Raw genomic sequence first — 19588 nt, 5'->3', positions numbered from 1 at the left:
ATCTAATCAGTTTTTTTTATTCCTGTTTGCCAACGTTGATTTTCTTTTTCACAGCTATTTGTGCATTAAAAGTTGTCGCAATGCCTTTGACCAGAGAGACACGCGCATTTAATGGATTTCTCTGATTTGCTAAAGATGCCACTCAAAATCATAAAAAATCCTGCAGTCAACTTAATGAGGTAAATAAATAAATTGCAACGATGAAGAAAATGTAAATTTGCAGATTTGAGAAGCAGAGAAAATGAATGCTAAAGAGTTTCTATAATCATAATAAAATAAATTAAATAGGTAAAGTCTGGGTAAACATATAATAAAATAAATTGTAGAATAAATGCCGTCGGCAATTTCATTGTAAACAAAAAACTTTAAGATTTATAAACAGCTTTTTAGCTAATTAAACTTAATAGAAACCCCGTACTATTAACATATATTTGCAATTGAAATTGTTATATAACAAGATTTGTTACCTTAAAATTAATGCAGAAATATATGCTTGAAGTTAAAATTTATGATCGTTTAATTTAATAAATTTAAAAGACATAAAGATGGAAGTATGCTTAGTGCTTTAAAGTTGAGTTTTTATTACATATTAATTAGATCAATAAAATGTAAAACTTCTAAAACAAACTAGTATGGCCTAACCTAGAGATATGTATTCTTAAAGTACAAGCATTTTTTTACTTTCAAATTTCTAGATTATTTAAATTATAAACTTTATAGATCAAGTATCTTACTACACTAACTTTTCTTTCTCAGACCCTCTAAGCTAAGACCCTATCCAATTCAAATACAAAACTCATTAAGCTCCGATATGCACCCGCTGAATGTCATTCCAGAGTTTGGACACTAGATTTATGTTTTGTTTGTGTGTGGCTTAGAGCCCGTTTAATTCTCGCTAAATAATTGCCGGCGATAACGAGGCGTAGAGAACGAGTCGACTTTAGTTGGGAGCAGGCGAAATAGCAAACTCTCTGCCTGGCAACGACAATGGGGAGCTAACACAAAGAGACTAAATTCTGTATTAATTTGCAATTAATGCAGCTAATTATATTTAATTAAATGAGCGGGCCAAGCTAACAATGCACCGCCTGGATGCAGTGCGGGCGGCGGGATCGGAGGGTTCGAGGGTTTCCAAGTGGAACTTGGGCACTGGGAAAAAAGTGTATATATCGCACAGGTTGGTCCGGCTTTGGAATGAAACTGATTATTACAATTGTTGTTACGCCTGTGCCGCGCTGCCGCTGCTGTTGTTAGTGCGAATTGTGCGCTGCTGTTTATTGTATCTCATAGATACGATTTAATCTTTTTTTTTTCGCAAAATGACACTGAGCCACGGCGAGTCAATTGTAATACGTTTTAGTGGGTTTTCGTGGGGTGGCATCGCGCATCATTCGCAAGGCTTAGCGCACATTAAACTATTTATATTTATGTGTAGAGTTTCATTCTGATTTCGTTTTGGAGATCGTTTGATGAGCCTCATTGTTGCAAATTGCCACTGTCCACTGCCGCCGCGCCGCGCCGTATTATTAGTTTGTTTATGGCTATTTATTATATTTGGTTTTATTATTAGAACGTCGCAACTATTTTTGAGTTGCTCGCGCAGCTCGCAGCTCGCTGCTGCTGCCCCTCATGCTCATTGCGATTCCCATGCTGGCCGGGCCGTAATGGTGATGTTGATAAAATTAACGTTAATTAAAGTTATTAACCGCCTGCAGCGAAATCGCATCAATTTATTGGTTTTTTGCATATTACCGTGTCAAGGTTGGGATTTACATAAAAACTGCATTTGGATGTTTCGCACAAAATTGCCGGTGAAGTGCGTGCGAAGCTCAAAAGGTTTTTGATTTTCATGATTTGATGACAGAACGCTTAGCACAAGTAGGTTGGTATTTAAAAACTCATTATAAATTAAGATTTAATAGTTTTTGATAAGAATTGAAGATATTTGCACATGGTATATATTTGTATTTTCCACAATGTATTAAAGTATTGTTATTAATCAATTAATGATCACAGCAACCCATTAACAAGTAATTAAAAAATATTACCTATGACATAAGGAATTCATGAGGATCTTATTAATTGATACAGATATTAATTTATATTAAATTAAATCTATTTTAATGCCTTACATTTTAAATAGAAATTTTGTAATTTTGGTAAAGGTAATTTAGAAACATTTCGTATAAGGAAAATTAAGTTTACTTCGAGCAATTAATTCAACAAAACTTATTAACAATTTCTGTTAAATTGTTTATGTTTCATGAAATGTAAGAAGAAATCTATTTAACTAAAAATTAAATATAAAATTATTATATTAATATAATTAGAATGGATTAAATATAAGCTCGATTATGTTAATGATAAGTACTGCTAATTGCCATATTGTTACCGGTTTTCACTAATGCAAGAGGCTTATACTTTTATAACAACAAGTTAGTATTTTATTTATATAATTTATCAAAAATTTTCCATACATAATCTGTAATATAAAATAAATATATTAAGTGTTATTTACCGTTTTTCAGTAGAATTGCAGAAGCTTCCACTAGTTACAAAGAATTTTCCCTTTAAACTGCTGAACTAATTAATTTGAATCCTAGTTTGTAAGCACTTTTTCAACATTTATTTTGTTTATAATCTTCTTATTGTGTTGTATTTTTTTGTAGTATTACTTCTTATCACAAACTGCACTTTAGTCAAAGTTTATCTACGATTTTTGGGACCGCGCACTCAAAATTTCGCGCGAAATTTCCAATTCAAAAACTGCGTTTGAAAATGTTTGAAAACGTTTGCCGTTCAGCTGTTTGCTTGCACTGTTTGTGTTTGTTTGTTTGTTTCTCGCTGCACGCGCCGCTTGAGATTCCGATTACGATTGCGACTGCGATTCTCAGTGTGAGATATTGTAGTTCTTGGATTCAGTTATTTTCGGTTTGGAAATTCCGGCCGCAGTTCGTACGTTCAGGCGCAGCGTTTGAAAACTGAATGAACGAGAATGAACGTGCGGCGCACGAGCGGCGCTTTGGACAGCATAAGTAGCAACACACACACACACACCCGGGTGGGAGCCGAAGCGGCACGAGCACGAAACACGAAGGCAATGCTGCCCGAAGCCCCGGCTAAAGCTTAGCAGGAGCAAGCGAGAGAGAGCGAGAGCGCCAGAGGCTCTCCTTCGCTCTCATTCCCTCCTCCTGTCCCACTCCTCTGATCCAAATCCCCCCATTTTCCACAGCCCCCCACCTTAGCCCCTTCGCAGCGGCAGCGACTGCGCGCCGACTGCGCAGGAGCAGCAAGTATATGCAATTTGCTTGGCGCTGTTAAAATAAAAATAATGACGTCATTAAGCTCACAAATGAGCGGCGCTGCTGCCTGCAGTCGAAGCCGGCGTCTGCGTCGACGTCGGCAGAGCTTATAACTGTTGTTCTGAGGCAGGAGAAGTTGCACACTTGACGAAAGGCGAGCACTTAACGACGCACACAGCCAGAGACAGAGAAAGAGAGAGACATAGAGAGAAAAAGAGAGAGAGAGAGAGACTGAGTGCACTAGCCAGGGGTAGGTAGGGGAGCAAGGCTGTGTGGGTGGGTGTGAGTGCTTATTTTGTGAGCGCAAATTTGAGCTTTTATTACAAATGCAATTTGTTGTTATTCTCGCTAAGGGGGCAGCGCAAAGACAATTTGTTGATGGTTGCATTTTTATAATGCATTTTTAAATAATTTTGTATTTTTAATTTGTATAGCCTTGGATGGTACTTTAATTTTTATTTGAAAGTAATCATTTCCGACCATATTGTAAGTATCTCATATATGTTCTTAATAAGCATTAACAGCCAAATCGATTCAGACATATCCGGCAGGAAAAAATCTAAAGCTAATTAAGAATTTAATGGGAAATCTAAGCTTAGACCCGTTGGGAATTCTAAGCTTTGATGTGAAGGCAGAAGCAAACCTAGAAAATCGGCAAGGTTTACATCGAAGCTTAGGATTCCCAACGGGTCTAAGCTTAGATTTCCCATTAAAATCTTATTTAGCCAAAAACAAAAATAAATATTTGCCAATTTTTGAAAATTTTAAACCAACATTTAATAAAGCTGTAAACCCCTTATCCCCATCCCTCCCTCACAGTATATATGTATTAGACATATACGCCGCCGCGCCACGCCGCCGCCGCCGCCGATTTTTGCCTTATTTGACGCGCCGCCGCCAAATTATGAAAATAACGGCGCGCCGCGGCGCGCCGCTGGTGCGGCATCGGCGCAGCTTCAGCGCGGCCTTCAGTGTCATTGTTCTTTATAAAACTTAAAAAAAAAAAAATAACTCATTAAAATGGCCTTTTTGCCTTATTTGACGCGCCGCCGCCGCCGGTTCTTTCTGACTACTACGCCGCCGCCGCCGAGTCATTTTGACCTCTACGCCGCCGCCGATGCCTTTAACCATCGGCGTAAACCTCTAATATGTATGTTCCTATTGCAACTATTTGCCGGTAATTAATAATTCAAGTGTCGGCCCGCAGAGCAAATCCAATGCCAAAAGTTCTATTCCGTCAGCTCATCGGGCAGAAAACCTCACTCGAAACTCGAAATCCGAAACTCTAAACTCACTGTGTGACGTGTGCGGGGTCCACTGAACACCCCCGTCGGACCCCTTCTCGCCTTCCCTGTGGCATCCGTTCCGAAGCGCTTCCAGAAAACCGAAAAGTGCCAATAAATATGGAAACGTTTTGCCTTGTTCTGCCCACTCTGCCTCCCACACCTCCACCCACAGGCACCTCTTCGCCCTCCTCGACCATGGCCCCACGTCTTCTGCTTCTTTCCAGCTCAATACCCCTTGCCAGGTTGGTGCACTGGGAGAAATATATAAATTATAATTTTATATTTATATAGAACGTAATAAATAAATTTGTATATATAAATTAGAATTAAAGTATTAAAGAAATAATTAAAAATAAAAATAAATAATTAAAAATAAATAATTTTTTGGGGGTTTCAAGTATTTTTATGTGGGTTAACTTTTCGATTTTCTTTAAATATGGTTTAAAATGTATACTAAAGAACCTAAGATAAAGAATCCGATTTATTCTAATTGATATTGTTCTTATTTATAATTGTGTTTTGGTTTTCATTTCGAAAAACTCGCACCTTAAAAGTATGCTACCAAAAATAGTTTCTAAGTTTGTGCAATTTGTAAAACTCTCATAAATTTCTTAAATTTATTATATGTAGATTTATGTAAACTATTCTTATAAGTTATATAACAGTTTTTCTTAAACATTTTACCTAGACTTTACTTTAAGTCCATACTATTTTTCTAACCTTATATTAATACAACATTTCCCTCAGTGTATCCTTGCTCCTTGGCTACCTTTGCACTAATTCACATTTGATGTTTTGTTGTCTGCGCTTGTTGCTGTTGCTGCTTGCATTTTTCTGGTCAATGAGGTTACAGTCAAGTCACTAGACAAGCCCCCGCTGCCACTACGCCGCCCCTGTGTTCAGAGGGGGCAGAAGATGCAGCAGCAGCGGCAGCAACTCGTGCGGTCTTCAACCGGTCGCTGTCGGTCAGTCGATGCTGCCAAACAGGCTGCCTTTGCCACAGCCTCTGATTCTGCTATGCCCGCTGACGTTACTGTTGCCTTCTGCTGCTGCTGCTGCTGTTGCTGTTGCGGGCAGTCTAGCCAGCCACCCACCCGCCTCAACCATCAGCTATCGGAGGTGTCGATGACGTCGTCTGGCCGCCCCCTTGAAATCCCAACCCCCGCCACGGCCCTGAAGTGCCCCAAAAGTCCAGTGAAGTATCTCGCTTCGGCTTCATCTCTCCCTCGAAAAACCGAAACTGACTGCAACTGCCTACGCCACGCCATTTGATGATTTTGCCGTTTGGCTCACTTAATGCGATTCGCAAGGGTATGCACTTAGGCCTATTCGGTTTGTGATTAACCGGATTCCTTGAGAGAAGGCTAGAAAGGATAGTAGGTGGAGGGAGGTGTGTGTGTGTGTTTGGGAGACCTCGATCGGGGATCGTTGGTATAGAGAGGTGGTATATGGTGACCTCAATTGGGGATCATTAGTTAGCTAAGAGTTTCCCATAATTATAATTCTAAAGATATATTTTCAAGATGATCTGTATCAGTAATTAATAATCTTTAATGTCTTTAATTTTAATTTTTAGAAGACACCCAATTAGTTTCAAATTAAGAATTCTTCTAATCTTCAATTCGTTTTGAGGTCTTCCCTTAAAACTTCTAATAGAGTATCTTCACTTCGCACATCTTAAGGATTCACATTTTGGCCATCGTTCATTCTAGTGGTTGGCTGATTTTGTTTTTAGCCAATTTTGGTCAATATTTAAGTGCCGGTCGGGGCACTCTTCACTGTTTTGGCTGTCGTACCGTGTACATGTCTAGGCCACATCACCTCATCAACTTAATTTTCGGAATTTTCATGTAGTTCTATCTCGCTCCTTCTCTAGATTTTCCTCTCTTCCTGTCTTTGTCTTTTATGTCTAATTTTGTGCTGCATTTTACCTGCAGCTATAAAAGCATATTACCGTTAAATGTTGCACTGTCGAGTTGTCGTCTAATTTACGTTACCCGGCAGCCGACGGGACCAAAATGGGTGGTGGAAATGCTAGGAAATGGTGGGAAAATGGGCGGCAGGCGGCAGGCGGCAGGGATGGTAACTTTAGTCTTGGATGCGGATGCAGTAGAGCCACTGCCCACTTTCCATCTTGGCTTGATTGTCATTGCAGCTCGGCTCGGCCCCGGCCGGCAAACTGATTAAATTCAGCACGCGCCCTGCGGGCATCCTTGCCAACTTCTTCCATGGCCAAGACGAAATGCTCGAGGAGGGTTCAAAAAGGGGTAACCAGGGGATAGTAGAGGGGTTAGATGTGCACACCAAAAAATATTTTAATAGATTGATATCTTTTAGAGGCACTTTGTTGGTGAAAAACTTTACATCGCTAATTTTCAAACATTAATTCAAACCCCTTTTGGGAACAGACTTATGATTCGATTCTTAAATGTTTTTAAAGTATGTACAATTTTCTTTCAGTGTAGTGAGGAGGTGTGTGACGGGGATTTTCGGGGGGGTGGTAACTCAAAGTCATCAGCTTAGACAGGGGGCCAGAAACTAGACGCTCTACATAAATTTGAAATTAACGTTTCTAGCACATTGTCCGTCTTTCTAGCCTTCTCTTTCTGTGTAAATGCCCCTCTCTCTTTCTCTCTCTCTCTCTCTCTCTCTCTCTGTCTCTGTCTCTGTTTCTCCCTGGGAGCTTACATGCTTTCTGTAATTATCATTTGCCAGTCCGTTTGCCTTGGAACACACACGCCGTCTTGGCCCGATCTTAACTTGGCTTTCGGGCGTACTCTGTGGCGTACATACATACCTCTCCCGTGCAGACCCCAAACCCCGGAACGCTCGTAATTAAATGCAAATCTCTCGTCCCCCGTCTGCGTCTAATATATTGCCATAGTGCCACGGGGCAAACTGTGGCCACATTTTCAGCAGCGTTCCGAAACTTGTCAGCACTGGGCCGCCCCACCCGGCGGTGCCCGGTGCACGAAAAAAATGAAGTGCAATAGCCAAGAACGTGTATATAAACCAAACAACATTAAAATTATCGCCTGGACAGCCCATAAAGAGCATAAAGGTGTTGGATCGCCCACGTCACCGGATGGAGGATACTCTGTACTGTTGATACCCTTTGGGATGATTGAAATCGGTAAATTATGCAACTAATAAGGAAGTGTATATAGTAAAAATAAACTTGAGATTGGTCTTTAGCTTTGGGAAAATCATATTATAGTAAATTTAAGCTTTTCGTAAATTATTAATAATAATAAAACAATCTTATAAGATATAGATCGGGCCAAAAACAATTTTTAATCAAAGGATTATACAATTTTTGGCTCCAAATCTCTATAAAGATATTGTTTCAATTAACTAAGTAAATACCTAACTACTTTTTGTCATCAAAATAGGCCATTGTAATATTTTTTAATGGGTTAATAAATAAATAATATATTAAATATATATAAGAAATACTTTTCATGAAGACCTTGGCCTTCCTTCTTGTTTAATGAAATAAATATTACCTCATCTTGGCTTATTGTCTTCTTAATTAATTACTCATGTATTTAAAATACCTAAATATGATAAATTATAGTCTTTATAAACCCAATAAGAGGAGTTGCAAAACCACAAAATACAACAAAACCCATGACACAGAGGGGAGAGTAATTAAGAACGTGCAAACTTTTTAACTTTGGTGGAGACGACGGTTCTCGTTGAAATGGCTGCTAATTACAAAAGGCATCCTGGCCAGCATCATTTGAGATATTTTTCCATTAACCAGCGACGGCGTCGTCGTCAGTTGGCCATGGCCGTGGGGGAGAAATGGGGTTAAGAGGGGGTCGGTCGGCCCAGAAGGGGAGCGGCAGTGCATACAAAACATATTAAAATTAACCTGATTACTCCGCAGGCGCTGCCAGCTCTCAGATTGTGGGATTGGAGTCGTGTGTGTATGTGTGTGTGTGTATCTGGACTTGGAGGAGTTTTGAAAGCCTGGCACAAACTAATTTCAAATAACATAATTCATTCGCTTAGCCATCGGGGAACGAGGAGCGGTGGCGGCGGCACTTGGACTTGGCCAAGACTCCACGACCGGTTTTCCTTCGGAGCGCACCAAATTAGTTGAAGTTTAATCACAAGAGCGGAGAGCGGAGTGAAACAGGAGAGAATATGGTATATAGTTTAATAATACCCTCAACAATTTGTTGTTAATAAATTGTATACAAAATGTATTAAATTTTTTATGAATTAAAAAATTAGGAAGAAATTCTTAGAAATAATTCTATAAATTCTATGCTTATTATATATAAATAATAAATATGCTATGTAATCCCTTTTTTTTCTCTGTAAACCCTAAACACAAACCCCAGCTAGAGCGAGATAGATGAGCATCCTAGAAGACAGAGACAGAAGGCATATGGGTGTGCGAATGCGGAAGGTGCTAACTGACAAATGAAAGACTTCAAGACTCCAAAGCTAATTGTTATTGTACTCAAACCATCCGCCCTTCGTCCATATAAAACCCCAACCAACTCCTGACAACATTCCTTACCAAACTTGTCCACAAAACTATGCACAGTCTGCAATAATTTCGCGCCCATAAAAATTTAATATTATTGAATTTTTATTATTGCTTTTTATCCTTTTTTTTCTGTAGTCCCAGAAACAATAATGAAAACTACAACAGCAAGAGAAGAAACTGTAACAGAAACTACATTAAACAGCGCCCAAAGGCAACACGGAAGCTTCTGGAGGAGATACAGTGGTACAAAATTGATTTATATTAACAGAAAAATCACAAAAATAAAGAGAATGTTTAAAATTTAACAAGGAAATTAAGTATACTTAAAGGAAATAGTTCTTTATTTAGTTTACTGCTTACGAAGGTCTTTCCCACTCATCTCAAAATTTAATTTTAAATTCTAAAATTCTTTAAAACTACGTTGCCTTGGGGCCATATAAATCTATTAAAAAATATAATACTTTCCTTTTAGAAATCTTTAAAAATATAATTCTCAAGAACCCTATCCTCACCACTGTTTCAAGAAATGCCAGTCGCCAGTTTGTGCCTCAAGTGGCGTACTTAATGCCATTCGAATTATGCGCATGCGTCCCCTCTCGATCTTCGAAAGCCAGGGCCTGCCTGCCTGTTTTCTCGCATCGGTTGGGTTCGATTTGTTGCCTTTCACGCAACGAGGAGCATAGGAGCCTGAGCATAGTAGTCTGCCCTTGCCACCGCCCATTCTGCCCCCGCCCACCGGGACGTGGTAATTTTGTAATATCGTAAAGTATTTTTTAATTGAACGCACCACCTTCCGAGCTTGGACCAGTGGCTCTTCTTCTCTGAGAGCCTTGACAACTCTGGTCTCTAGATGCTGGGCATTGGTAACCCTATAGAGCCCAGCCAGCCCACTTTTATGACTCACTTCCTTTTTGGGTGATTTATGCGAACGGCCTTAAAATTAGCTCTAATTATGAGAGTGGATCGAAAGGCAGCCAATTAAAAGTGCATTTCCAGCCGGCATAAATCAATAAAAGATTTATGTGACTCTACTCTACGTATAATTTTAATGATTAGCCGGACGAATTTAGAGTTTTGCATAACCTTTGGCAACCTTCTGAGCCTCCTTTTGGGTTCCCTTCTTCTTCTTCTTCGGTCTGCGGCCATTCATTCGGAGTTCATTCATGGGGCGAATCGTATGGGCTCAGCTCAGCTCAGCTCAGCTCTGAGTTCGGATCTGGGCTCTGGGATCTCAGATGTCGGATCTCGAAGGTAACCTGTTCCTGCCCAGACTCACGACTTTATAATTAGGCAGACTCGCTTGCTGCTCTTCTGCTCGGGTGGTTAATGCATTCATAATAATATTTCTTTTTGCTGTTAAATTTATGTTTTCTGCCTTGTAGCCTTTCGCTGAAGTTCGCCTCCTGTCTCCTGCTGCCGTCGCATCCTCTCTTCTCTTTTTATTTATTTTTGCCAGTTTTAATTTTCTCGCTTCCACTTCCCCCTGCTGCCGCTGCCGCCGCCTCCTTTGGCGAAATCGTTTTGCATTCTTAAACATAATTGCATGTGGGCGTGGTCACATATGAAATTTCTTTGATTAAAGTCGATTAAAATCGCGGCCTGTTTTGCCTGCTGCTGCTGTTATGCTTGTTGTTGTTACTTTACTGGCTGCTGGTCAAGTTAGTTGCCCAAGTTGGCCAAGTAGATGAGGCAGCCGAGAGTCTGCGATGAGGCCGGATTTTATGGGTTCAAGGATTAAGGCGGAAGAGGCAGCCGCCCAAAAATCACTGGAAAATTTCATAAATGAGTTGAGGTTCAGTTAGTTAAATGAGGGAGAGTCACAACAAAATATGAGTAAGGGTTTTTAAATTATCATGAGCCCTTAAGAAGGGAATTCTAAGGAAACTAAGCTTAAGTTTTATAAGTAATTAGAAAATGTGTGTTATTATTTCTTCATAAATCTGTATTAATAGAGTTTATAGGCCTTTGTCTTGTATTCATTTTATTTATATAAATTTCTATATATTCTCTAACAAGTCAACGATCTAAATAAGCAATTTTGCAGCTGAAAACTTACATTTCATATTAATGAAACCCCTCATTTTAAATGTTTAATATTCTTAGATTGCTATTCTTAGCTTTCCAATCAACCCATCGTTTGGTTGCTTGTATATATATTTTTAGTCATTTATAAAAGTCTCGTTTAATAAGTCTTCCACTTCTATAATTGATCTAACCAGCCTGCTAAGTACGCGTACATGCTGATCATTGCAAGATTCACAAGGCAAAGGAGCTTACATGCTGGCTGCCGATCCTCTGACTTTGAATTCGTCTACACAGGAAACAAATCTAAGAGATAAAACTAATACAAAAATTATGTTTAACTAGAAAACTATTTAAACAAATTGTAGAATATTTTTTTAAATTTATATTTCTAATTTTTTGTTTAGAAAGAAGTTAAAGTTTGAATATTTAAGAAGTTCCTTTGCTCACCTCTCCTTTGCCGCTGTGCACCCAACCTCACAGTCACAGTCACAGCCACCACCACCGGCACCATCATCATCATCATCATCAGCTGCGTGGCCAGTTGGCCACTCCCAACCTTGGCTCCCATTGCTTAGCCCCCAATCCGCAATCCCTCCTGCGACGGTGGACATGCCGCTTCTAATCTGCACTCGAGTGAATTGCAAATTACGTGTCTTAAATTGAAGTTTTACGAGTTGCTACTCTAAATGTTTGCACCAAAGTGCTCGCCTGGCTGTGTTTGCTCAGCTTCTCTGGGGATTGGGAACGGGAACGGGGTACGTTCTGTGCCCGCTGATGATGAGGCCAGCGGTGCTGCGGTGCTGCGTGTTTAGGCGCGAGTGTTGTATTTCATGTTGCCAGTTCGCCTCGCCAGTTGTTTGCCGGCCGTTCCTCCACTTGGGATGGTTGTTTATGCGATGCAGGATATGATAATAATTACACCTTCAACGTTTGCTGCTCTCTGCCATCTCCATCTGGCCAGGAAGTCGACTCCTTGGCTCCTAGCCCTCTCCTCCTCAGTCGATCCTTTGGGGTTGGCGATTAAAAATTGATCTCATTATAATTATTTTTTATAATTTATGAAGCCTTAAAACTGTGTCTGCTGCAACATGGCCACAAAGTAGTCATTATAAATGCCATAAATTTTGGTCCCCTCAAGCTGGATCCCCTCGCATAATGATTGAAGAGCTCTTCGGAGGATCCGCGGCAGAGTTTCGCTTCCAATCCCTATTTGCTGGCAAATTACGAGTATGAGCGAATGAGCGAATGAGCGAACGAGCGAGATTTTAATGGTCTTGACATTGGGTTCTGTCTATATACACGCTTGATTTGACAGGACAGAAGTATGCACAAGACTCCTACACAGGGCTCCTCCTCATCCTCTCTGCCTCCCATATGTTCCCGGAACCCACATATCTCAGATAGAATTGAGGCAAACATTATGCATATTACACAGAGCTGAAAGCACCACCAGCTGGAGAACACGCACAGCGACATTCGTAGATAAAGCGGGAAGAATACTGAGAAAAATCTGAGCAATATAGCTTTAAAGTTTCAATAATTTATACAGAAGTCACAAATAAAATTATAAAATTAAATGTGCTTTAAAAATCTTTTAAAAATTTTCCACAACAAATTCAGGTTGATATAAAGTTAATATTATTTTAAATTAAACCAAATTCTTATTCTCTGTGTATCTAGAGACACCCGCACACCCACAAATCAGAGAAGGGGTTGCTTGTGGCTGACTCTCCTGCTCATTTTGCATTTTAGTTTGTAATTTAGTTTCATTTATTGCGATTTTACATTGACGCCTGACACGCAAATTCGTGTAATCCTTTCTGCCAAGGAGGCAAGTGGTCAAAGGGGAGGGATGGGGAAGCCTTGGTATCGAGTGGCTGTCTTAGCCATGGCCCGAACCACCGCCACATCGAGCCATCGCCAATGCGCCACACAAAGTCCAATTAAATTATGAGGGTCCACACGCCAAGACAACGACGACAGCGTCGACCACAGCAGTCTCTGATTCTGGTGGCCCCCCTTATGCTGGATTCCTCCTCACCGCTGTTTGGCACATTACACTGACAGAAACATTTGTGTAAAATTAACTAGAATATTTAATAAGAAATGTTTAGTATCCTCCATAAAGACAGAAATTTAAAGGTAGTGATCAGACCAAGCATTATAAAAATGTAAAATATTATTCTTTGACTTTATTTATACATAAATTTTATTTATCTTATAATATTTATAATATAATATAATACTAAGAAAGAGTTATAGAAACAAGAACCGTTGCCCGAAGAATATTGTTGGCAAACCAGGATGTCTGCAAGGCGTAATCACCTTCGGGAACTGGCAAAGCAGATGTGATATGATTATTTAGAAAATTGGTATTCAGTTTTTCCACCACTAAATCATGCTGCCGAAATAAAAAAAAAATTAATATAAAGTCAAATACTAAAGTAAGCCATAACCTTACGTTATAGGGACATGTGTGATTCATATTGGAGAAGCTCCTAAACATGTTATGTAAATATGAAAAGACTGGATTGGATTTTGGATTCTTGAGGAATCTACACGCATCCACAGTCGCATTGTACAGGAAGGGTTTGTAGCCATTGAATCTCTTTAGCGCTGCTATATTTACCTGAAATGAAAATTTATATTAATAATTTAATTTAAATTAAATGCAAAAGTTATTTTCTTACCTTTATAACATTAATGGGAACTTTATATAAATTAACTTTAAGTGACATATATTTGTAGCTGCGATTCACCGACTTCAAGTAGCAATATTCAAAATCGCTAAATTCTGGGTCCCAAGAAGTGCAGTTGATGTTTGTAAACTCAACTTTAGAAGAGACCTAAAAAGCTTGATTTATTTTTTTAAATATCTATATTTGAAATAAATATATCTTACTATTTTTAAAAAGTAAAATATAACAAACAGTTTAAGCAGAAAACCACGATTGTACTGCATTCTAGCCAGTGGAAATATAACAAATGTAGAGGTAATTTGCAAAGCATTTTATGTATTGACCTTAAGCTATTAAAATGCTATTATATTTCAATACGGTTTAGATATAAATGATCTTTTGGTATTTTAATCTCCTAAAGTAATTATAGTAATTAATGTTTTTTTACTAATGACATTTCGCTACGGGTAAACTAATATTTTTTGTGTATTTATATTATTGACTTGATAATCGGTCAGTATATATATCTTTTAAATTATTTTAAAGTATTTTTCTCTCCGTGTAGCAGTCGTAGTCGCAGTCGATTTCAAGAACTGCTTATGCCTCACTACAGGATGTTCAACTTGGCCTGCCTCATTTCCAGAGCCTCCTTTTCGGCCACTTCCAGTGCCATTTGGCTCTTGCATTGGCACTGGCATTGCCAATGCGGTGTAAGAGTAATTAAAATCCCTTGATTAATATGTAAATTTAATGAGATTACGAATTCAGCGAACAAGATTAGGAATGCATGGGTCTCTCTCTGCTTCGGTCTTGGTCTCAAACTCTTCCCCCTCTTTCGCTTTTCTGTCACTGCCTGATCGGCCTGGTCGCTGCCTGCCCCCCCTTACTCGCTCACTTTTCTACGTCTCTATGCCCCTGGCACTGGCAGCACTAAGGTGGCTTTGTAATTTGCACTTTCTTAACCCTTGAGGGCAACATTTTTATATTAAGATTTAGTAAGGTAAATAGGGTTAAAATTAATTAATCGATTCTAAGTGATATATTTATAGAAACATTTTATCGATATTTTAGATAATTTAAATTCGATTTAATATATTTATTATAGCTTATATATATTTTGATATATAAAACATTTGAAAATATAAACTTACCTCTAAAATATGGCTTTAAACAGAAGCTTTCGATATTCGATTTCTACTTATCTTTGTAATGATAACATTTTCGATAAATAATCGAAATTTCCTTAAACAAATCGTTTTGAAAATATACTTTTAGAGACAACTTTCGAAGTACAACATGTTCTCCTTGGTGATAGAGTAACTCCCCAGTGTTTATGGGGTTAAGCAGCGGAACCGAAACGAACTCAAAGCCCAGCCAGGCCAATCTAGACATCGGCCAGGTCCTCAAACCAGCACACACTCGCAGCTGCTCATGTGTGTGTGTGTGAGAGAGTGGGTCTGCTAAGAGCTTGTTAACATTTCTGTGGAAAGCCGCAGCAGCAGCAGCAACTAGAGTCCAAGTGCAAGTCCAAATCGAAATGCTTTAAGCCACCCAAAAAGCAAATCGACATCGACATCGACGGAAAATTGGAAGCGCGAAATAAACTTGTACATAAATTGTGTGAAATGGATTTGCTTGTAGTTCAAAAGGTTTTGCGATTTGTTGTTGCCAGTTGTCAGTAGTTGGCCGGTTAGTTTGTGGGTCTCTCAAAAGAGTTGTGGGTCTCATTTGGTTAATCTGTCACCATCTGGCATGTTGCAGTTTTTGATCCTCATGTGATAAGTTTTCATTAAATGCAAGAGGGAGTGCCCGGGCACAACATTCGTTGGGTAATGTGGAGTTGGTGGAAAAATAAATAATTCATTAAATTGTTAAATTGATTAACTATATGCGGTTTAACTTAGAAAGTTTTATTTTATTTTATACAAATTAAAATTGTCATTATTTAAATATTTATACATTACATTCTTGGTTACTTAATCTTGCTTATATTCTTATATTGCATATTTTTTAATTTTAAGTAATATTTTGCTTAACCATTTCTGTTTTGCTTAAAAGCTTCGTTTAATTATTTCCTTTTTCCCTTCGGCATTTTCATCCCCCATTTGGCATCGTCCTCGGTGTTTAGCAAAACTCCGCGAGGTTTTTCATCAACCTTTTGCTCATTATCCGAAAAACGCGGGCGCCTTTTTTGATGCGCCAATTGGAGGTCCTTGGCAACAGCGTCTGCTATTGGCCTGGCAAGTCGGAGTCCTGCTGATTGGATGGCAGAGCTACAGAGGCGCCAAATCGGATCTAACTTGGCTTTTGTAGAACTTCAAATAAGTCTAGGGAGTGATAATTGTTATAGTTGTTTATGATATAAGAATGCTGAAATTATTACTACATTTGAAGTAAAATGTATGGTAAACCAATTTATTAATAATTTTTTGATCTATATTACATCTAAAATAGCCTTTAACCATAAGTTTTTAAATACATTTGTTATAATCCTAATACAAAATCTAACTGAAAATAAAATAGAAAAGTTTCATGCGAAGCTTACCCCTTTAGTGAAGGTCACCCGAAGGCGTTTCATCTAACTCAGAGCCAAAGAAAAAAAAATGGAAAGAAAGAAAGGAAACGAGGTGTTGGAAGCTGAAATCAGGAGATAGCAGCCAAGAGACAGTAGCCAGGAGACAGGCGGCAGGAGGTGCTGTCAGTTATGAGCTCAGTGACAAAATAGCAAGCCAAAGGCTTCAATGAATGAAAGTGAACCCAAGTCGAGAGTCCGCAGAGTCCAGACAGACACAACCGAAGGATACGAGGACGGGTGCCTGGGTGGCCAGAGGGTGTTTCCCTATTGGGCGGCAGACGAGACGCATGCAGACAGGCGACAATAGTGTCCATGTCCGAGTGCATGTCCATCGTCCTGCCACCCGCTTCTGACCGGAAAAACTGCACTGCCGTTGCAGTTTGGCAACGAAAATTGGAAGAGCCTGTTGCAGTTGCAGTGGCAGTGCCTTGCTAAACACGATTCGCTGAAATATGCAGGACTCCTGCCGTCGGTCGTCCTCAGTCAAGGTCGCTTAACGCCTGGGCTTAAAGCCGGGTCTGGGAGAAATCCGAATAAAAACGGAAGCAAAACCCGGCACATGAAAATGAAAAACGAAAAAAGGGGAGCAAAAAAAAAGAGAGAGATTCTGGGAAAAGGTAAAAGAGGAAAGTAGAAGATATAGACGTTCGTTCAACTTTGACTGGCTTAGACATTGTCCCGCTGTGTGAGAAATGCCTTTTCAAGGACTGCCGCCCCCACAAACACACAGAGTCACACACACACACAGATGCAGGGGGGGGAAAAAACGTAGCATACTTTTTCGAGCGAGTGGCCTGGGTTTTTCCTGGCATTTGGTTTTTGGTCCTGCCACTTGGCTCTTGCTCCGTGCCGCCTTCCGGCCACCACCTTTCGTCCCCTGCTCCTTGTCCTTTTTCTGCCACATTCTCTTTGCACCTCCCCCCTCCCCCAACCCCTCTGTCTCTGGCTCAATCTCTCCCTGTCTGGGCACACACTCCCCAGGATTCCTTGTGTCTGTGTAGAAACTTCAGCTGCGAAGTATGCAATATATTTTTGGCTCCGACTAGAGACGTTTGCGTCTGGCTTTGCCAATGGAAACCCCTCGTTCTTTTTTTTTTTGTTCTTTTTCACAGGATGAAAGTCAAAATGTGTCAAGGTCGTTTGGCACTCTGGCAGTTCCCTCCCTCTTTTTTAAACACACACAAAAACCCGTTTGGCTTTAAAACCTTTGCCGGCTGGTTGGCCAACTGTTGCTCTACCGAAATGCATAAAATGTTGCGTGAATGCCACGCCTCCCTGGACCATTGCCAGAATGCGGCCGACCTACCTACCGCCCGACCCCTTTTTTTTCGGCTCCCCTCTTCCCTCTTGTTAACACACAACAAATAACAGATTTTCATGGTGCGTATGTGTGTGTTTTGGTGTCTGTGTTTGATTGTGTGTGTGTGTGTGTGTTTGTGGCATACTTTTGGCGCCTTTTACGGCCTAACTATAAAATCGGCTGATCCCCCCTTTCCTATGGCAATGGCCACTTGTCGTTATGATGATTCATGTGGCCTGCCACAGGACCTCACCATCGCCATCGCCTATCGCCATCGCGATTCCCATCCTTTTCCTCCTTTCGGAAAACACACACAAAACACAGCTCGTTTCGAGTGTTTTGTTAAAAGCCGCTCAATTGGAATGCAATTTTCATTTGGCTGTTGCAGCATGTGAGCCTATGTGTGGGTGTGTGTGGGTGTTGGGGTCAACGCATTACGCATACGCCCGGTATGGCGGCCACATTAAAGTGAAAGGAATTAGCAAATAAATTGATACAAACACTGGGAATTTGTTATCAAGGGAAGTAATGACAGATATTTTGGATAAGTACTAAGTTATATGTCTACAAAATAAATGTTAAATGTTATAATTAACATATATTTAAATATTTATTCTTATATAAACATCCAGTAATAAAGCAAACGGATAGTATTTATATATAATTTGATTTTTTTGTTTAGTTTATTTTAATTTTCATTTAATAAATAGCTTTAATTAACCAGTTAATAATTTATAATCTATGAAATAATATGTGTGAAATTATTCTGAAAGTGTGTCTTTCATTTTATTCTTTAAAATAATTCTAGAAAAATTATTTTTTGATAATTCTATGAAATTATTATAAGAAATTTATGTAGTAAGGTAGTAAGTAAGTGAATTATACTTTTAAAAACGTATAAGGTATATTCTATTATCTAGTTATTAAAGTTACTTTGTGTTTTTGTTACTATTAAATCTTGATAACAATAATATTATTTTAAGAATCAACACTTAACCCCTTATTATTTTAACCTTTATTTTAACTTTTCTTATAATATCTTGCAATGCTAAATATTATTTACAATTCTTTATAAAGTCTCAAATTATTGCCTTTGAAAATTCACTAAAGATTTAACAACCCTTACTGTCCACCCACACCCACATCCCTACAAGAACAACTACAAACCCCCTCCTATACCCCCCTTCGTTCAAGGTATGCTTAACCCCTTTTGTCCTTAAGCCACCTTAACCCACCCTTGCGACAAGCAGTCATCAATGTTTATCAATAAAGTGGCAGGCGGTTTGTTGCCTCAAACCGAATACAAGTAAGGCAGGAAACGGAGAAAAATGGAATAAACAGGCGGCATTCTTTAACAAAACATAAAACAAAACACACACACACACACACACACACACATACACACGCATACATTTACATATATACATATATCGGCGGGAAAATAAAGCCCGAAAAGTCAGCGTGCCGAATAAAAAAATTGTCAAAAATCAACTATAAGCTTGTTTTATTTTTTTGTTTTATTTCTTGTGTTGTGTTGATTTCTTGCTGCTGCTGCTGCAGCGACGCATGCAGCGACGCCGGCAGCACCACAGCCCGCCTCTTTGGTGGGCGGAGCCTTGTGTGGGCATCGCCCGTTGTTGTTGTTGTTGTTTTCGCTGCGTTTTTTTTTTCAATTTTTTTTGGGAGCTGCTGTCGCTTGGTTTTTTACCGAGCCGCCATTGCGTAGTTTTTGCCCGGCATTTGTTACATTTTCTTCTTTTTTAGCAATGGGCGTGTGTAGGCAGGCAGCAGGATTGGGTATATAGCGCCGGTAAAAGGAAAGAGGATCTCCCCTCAAACCCCACAAAAAGGACGAACCTAGAGCGAGCGAGACAACAGGCAAAGAGAGAGAGAGATAGATATGGTAAAGGGGAGCCAG

The 19588-nt window shown here is 39.4% G+C and overlaps 2 protein-coding genes across 3 annotated transcripts in view; both read right to left on the bottom strand.

The window, feature by feature from the left end:
- pdm3 (pou domain motif 3) overlaps positions 1 to 2960 on the bottom strand; it is a 67615-nt gene extending 64655 nt beyond the window's left edge. For both annotated transcript variants that reach the window (XM_070284421.1, XM_017161484.2), the window contains exon 1: positions 2519 to 2960. The gene's annotated coding sequence lies outside the window, so the exon portion shown is untranslated. The remainder of the gene's footprint in view (positions 1 to 2518) is intronic.
- A 10402-nt stretch (positions 2961 to 13362) lies between these two features.
- Positions 13363 to 14079, bottom strand: LOC108070739 (uncharacterized). The gene is made up of 4 exons (XM_070284402.1): positions 14020 to 14079; positions 13808 to 13963; positions 13579 to 13746; positions 13363 to 13518 (listed from the first exon to the last, which is right to left on the bottom strand). The coding sequence occupies exons 1-4, from the start codon at positions 14077 to 14079 to the stop codon at positions 13363 to 13365; spliced, it is 540 nt and encodes a 179-aa protein (XP_070140503.1).
- Between the last annotated feature and the right edge of the window lie 5509 nt (positions 14080 to 19588).

The sequence above is a fragment of the Drosophila kikkawai genome, chromosome 2R, assembly GCF_030179895.1.
Source record: "Drosophila kikkawai strain 14028-0561.14 chromosome 2R, DkikHiC1v2, whole genome shotgun sequence".
Lineage (NCBI taxonomy): Eukaryota > Metazoa > Arthropoda > Insecta > Diptera > Drosophilidae > Drosophila > Drosophila kikkawai.
The sequence above is the reverse complement of the archived record's forward strand: the minus strand, read 5'-3'. Positions and strand labels throughout refer to the sequence as shown.